The 4,271-nt window shown below is 51.0% G+C and overlaps 1 protein-coding gene across 2 annotated transcripts in view; it reads left to right on the top strand.

Moving 5' to 3' along the window:
• Positions 1 to 3,715, top strand: part of JADE2 (jade family PHD finger 2) — an 81,757-nt gene extending 78,042 nt beyond the window's left edge. For both annotated transcript variants that reach the window (XM_009322713.1, XM_009322714.1), the window contains one exon: positions 844 to 3,715. In XM_009322713.1, coding sequence (XP_009320988.1) covers positions 844 to 1,700 — 857 coding nt within the window. In that variant the 3' untranslated portion in view covers positions 1,701 to 3,715. The remainder of the gene's footprint in view (positions 1 to 843) is intronic.
• The last annotated feature ends 556 nt before the right edge of the window (positions 3,716 to 4,271 follow it).

Below are 4,271 nucleotides of genomic sequence, written 5' to 3'. Positions count from 1 at the left end.
TTAAAAGGCAAGAAAGAAAATCAAACCTAATTTTTCCTCCATCTGTAAAACCAGCTCTGATGTTGAGCCCGTTGGTTTCTTTTCTGGGGATTAAAACCGCGTGTGCTTGTGCAGGTATGCGCCTTTCCAGTTGCTAATTAGACCCAGCCCAGCCCACAATGCTCGCTCTTGCTCTCAGAGATAATTACTAGGAAGTTTTCCAGCTTTTTCCGTTCCAGCCTGTCATCTCTGCTTCTCTTCTTCAGCTTTCACACTTCTCAGATGTGTGTGCCTCCCGAGATGGTCTCAGATCTGCCTCCCGCCCTCCCTGCCTTTGCACGCGGATTTAGCACCGGTCCCATCACCCCACTGACCGCCTGACTCGGCTGGTGTCCGGGGTTTTTGGCAGCGGGTGGTGGCCCGGTGGCAGCTGCTCCCTGGGGAACCTGTCACCCCTCGCCTGGGCCCACATCCCGCTCTGGTAGCAGTCACCAAATTTTTAGGCTTACACCTGGATTTTTGTCTGCTGCCTTTGCATGGGAATGTATTTTTCTACCTGTGCTGGGGTGGGTTGGAGCTTGGCGTCTTTGCTGCAGAAAGATGCTCTGTTTAGATTCGGAGAGGTTCGCGGAGTGTTGGATGTGGGGGAGCACTCGGGTGGTTGTGCTGTGACCTCAGTGGACCCCAAATTCAGCATTAGTGCTGGAGTAAACCCTCTTCTGTACCCTGGTGTGGTGCGTTACGGTTGACCTTCTGCGAGTTTCTCCGGTGCCGGGGAGTTTTGGTGAAGTCGGTGGCGTTGTCAAAGGGCAGCGTGGCTGTTTCTGGCTCCTGAGGCAATCTTCCCCTTTTGCTTTTTTCCAGGCTTGTCAACTTCCTTCCCCATCGACGGGACCTTCTTCAACAGCTGGTTGGCGCAGTCGGTCCAGATCACCGCCGAGAACATGGCGATGAGCGAGTGGTCCCTCAACAACGCCCACCACGAGGACAGCACCCCTGGCCTCTCCGAGGAGCTCCTCCAGGACGAGGAGACCTTGCTGAGCTTCATGATGGACCATTCCCTCAGGTCCCCGTTCAAGCAGAGCGAGGCCACAAAGAAAGTGAAAAGCAAAACGAGAACGAACACTAAGAAAAAGCTGCCCAGGAGCAGCCCCCCCGCCGTGGGTGGGAGCCACCCGGAGAGCTCGGAGCCCTGGACTAACAACGCCAGCGACTTGTCGGATGACGCCGCCAAGCCCTTCGCTCCGGATTCCAGACCGAGCAAGTCGGAGAAAGGGGCGGCGAAGCTTCCCGCCGACCGCAAAGGGACGGGCGAGGCGAAAAAGGCAGCCAAGAAGGGCTCTCTCCCAAAAGCCGGTGAGCCTCACCCCCCGGCCGGGGCGAGGGGCTGCGTCAGCAAGGAGGAGGAGGAGGAGACGCCACGCTGCGCTCAGCCGGAGCCCAGCCCCGCGGCCAAAGTGCCTGACTCCATAGGTAGCCCCAAAACCGTCATGCGGTTCAAATTACCAAAGGAGAGCCGAGGGACTCGGAGGTCGCAGCCCCCCAAGCCCGACGGCGCCGGCGGAGCTCCCTTGCGTCGTTTCGACGCCGCGACGGACGGCTACTTCTCCGACGCAGAGATGAGCGACTCGGACGGGGAGTCCCGCGGCGGCAGGGCGCAGCGGGGCCAGCTGGATGCGGCCGGCGAGGACATCGTCAGGATGAGCATCCTGGCATCCTAACTCCTCCCGACCGCGCCGGCTCGACGAGGCCTCAACCCAGTTACAACTGCCATGTCCGATTTCTGCCTGCTATCATAGCAAGGGGGATTTTTAATATGTGTATATAGTTGGAAATTCGGCACTGTTGTCCTTCTCTTCTCTATACGCCTGAGATACAGCTTCAGCTTCACCGACATCGATGACCGTGACAGTAGTGGGGCCTCCCCGGCTCCCTGCCAGACCCCACTTCCCGGGAACACAAGCCGGCGCCCGGCGGGACCGATGCCGAGGGTGCCGAGAGGGCGGAGGGTGCCGGTACCTGTGCTTTCTGCAGGGATGACAGTTTAATTAATGGGCATTATTTAACGAGGGGCAGATTTCTGCCCGGGACGGTTGCCCCCAGAGCAGGGAGCGAGTGGAGAGTATGGTAGCGGCCAGCTGCGGGAGGGGAAATAACCCGCCTGTGTGCGCGTATACGAGGAAGCAAAATAAGCGATACTAAAATAAATAATGACTAAAGCACAAAAAGCTTGTTGGAGGAAAGCGCTTGGGGTGGAAGAGAGCAACGTTACATTTCTATTTTTAGAAAATAAAACCTCGGGTCATTATTTTTCCCCTCACCTTTCCATCTGGTTGAGATCCGTCCAGGGGCCAGGATGCAAAATTTCTCCCTGTCGCTGCCCCCGTGGGTCGACCCCGTTGAGGTCGTTGGAGAAACTGAAGTGATTTACTCAGGTGAATTGATCAGCTCTTAGCAAGCTGGAAAATGGAAATGTGGGGCAGGATGGAGGAGAAAAGCACCCTTTAAAAACACCGTGGGGAGTCGGGGTTGGTTTAACCCGGGAGGTTGAGCGAAGATTTTCTGCCCGTGCTTCTCTCCCGGGGCTGCCGTGGTCCCACCGTGCCGGGGCGGCACGTTTGAAATCCCCTTTGCACAACGAACCGCTTGGCCCCGAGGCCAAACGTACCGTCACCGAGGGGAAATGGAAACGCTTGCCTTCACCATTTTGTTTTCCTACTAAACGCTACAATGGAAATGGTGAATTTATTCCTCCCCATCTTTTTTTTTTTTTATTATTTTTTTTTTTTTATTCCTTAAATCCTGGTTACAAGCTGTTGACTCGTTGTGGGAGGGTGATTCACAGAAGCTGACATTATAAATATTACAATAATTTAATGCATAAAATGTCCCCAATAAGCCTTAAATGTTGTTTAAAAGCCCATGTTACCTACAAGTCAGGCGAATTTCCATGTTTGCACTTAATTGCACCATTACTTCGGTTTTGGCTTCAAAGGTCACAGTTAAGTCGTGCTACGTGTTTTATTGGAGTGACCCCAGTGTGAGCTCAGGGAACAAAAAAAAAAAAAAAAAGGAATTCACTGAAACTTTTGTTGTTGTTGTTTTTTAAAAATAAAAAATGTTTTAAAAAAACTAAAAAAAAAAAAAAACGAACCTGGGACACTTCTGCAACCGGTTAAACCCATCACTAAACAAAAAACCTTGCAATTGTCAAACCAATCAGTCAAATAATTTTGTGGATGCCAAAGAATATTTTGACAGTCAAGCAGCACAGCCAGAAACCGGAAACTTGTCATTATGAAAAAATTGGAAGTTATTTAGCAACAAAGGACTAAAGACACACTCATAACACACTGCTGCGGCGTTAGGTTCCAAGCTTGCTCCGAGGGATGCTGCTGCTCCGAGACTGCATCCTGCCGTTTTGATTTCCGATGCTTTTTGCTCATTTCACTGTGAGCTTTCTTTTGAAACTCTGAGACTCCTTCAATTGATGTTTTAGAGTAGATCATCTTTATCAGCCTTCCAAAGTCCTTATTATTGATAAAATTGCAGCAAAGATAAGCGATGACAGCCTAGCTCATCCCAGGCATGGCGGGCGGCAGGGGCTTCAGGTCGGATGCCGAGCGCCTGCACCCAGCCCTGGCTAAGCCCAACACTAACCCGGCTGAGACTGACCATGCCTGGGGAGGAATCTTCCTCAGATGGGAAAAACGTTACGCAAGTTATTAGCAGGAAAGGAAAAAAAAAAAAAAACCACCAACCAACCAACAGAAAATCAACAAAACGGGAACCACCTCTGTTATAAATTAGCATAATCCATTGAGGTTGGAAATGAAAATCTGCTCATTAATTAAGGCTCAGTATGTTCAGATAATGTTAAATACAGTAAATAGGACTTAGTTTATCTTATCAGGCTTGCTAGCTTTAGCTACAGTATCCTAGTATAAGAGTCATAACAATAATCAATATGCTGCCTTTTAATGAATCTTGCTTCCGTGTGCTTCACTCAATTATGGTTAAAAAAAAAAAGCAATCCACAAATTTCACTGTACACAGCTCCATTCATCAGCTTCTGCACTACTTGTCTTCTCAGTACCGGAAAGCAAAAAGGGGGGAGACTTTAAAGAACAACCAACCCGGCGCCGCCAGCACCAGGCAATAAAACAGTTGGAAACACTCCCAAAACATCAGGCATCGTATTTTGCCATCGGGAGACGGTGTTTAGGTGGGGAAAGCTAAAGGGGGCTGGTGGGGCACGTCAAACCCGGGGAGAAGAACAGGGTGGGAGGACT

Source organism: Pygoscelis adeliae, unplaced genomic scaffold (assembly GCF_000699105.1).
Source record: "Pygoscelis adeliae isolate BGI_AS28 unplaced genomic scaffold, ASM69910v1 Scaffold34, whole genome shotgun sequence".
In the NCBI taxonomy this organism is placed as follows: Eukaryota; Metazoa; Chordata; class Aves; order Sphenisciformes; family Spheniscidae; genus Pygoscelis; species Pygoscelis adeliae.
The sequence above is the reverse complement of the archived record's forward strand: the minus strand, read 5'-3'. Positions and strand labels throughout refer to the sequence as shown.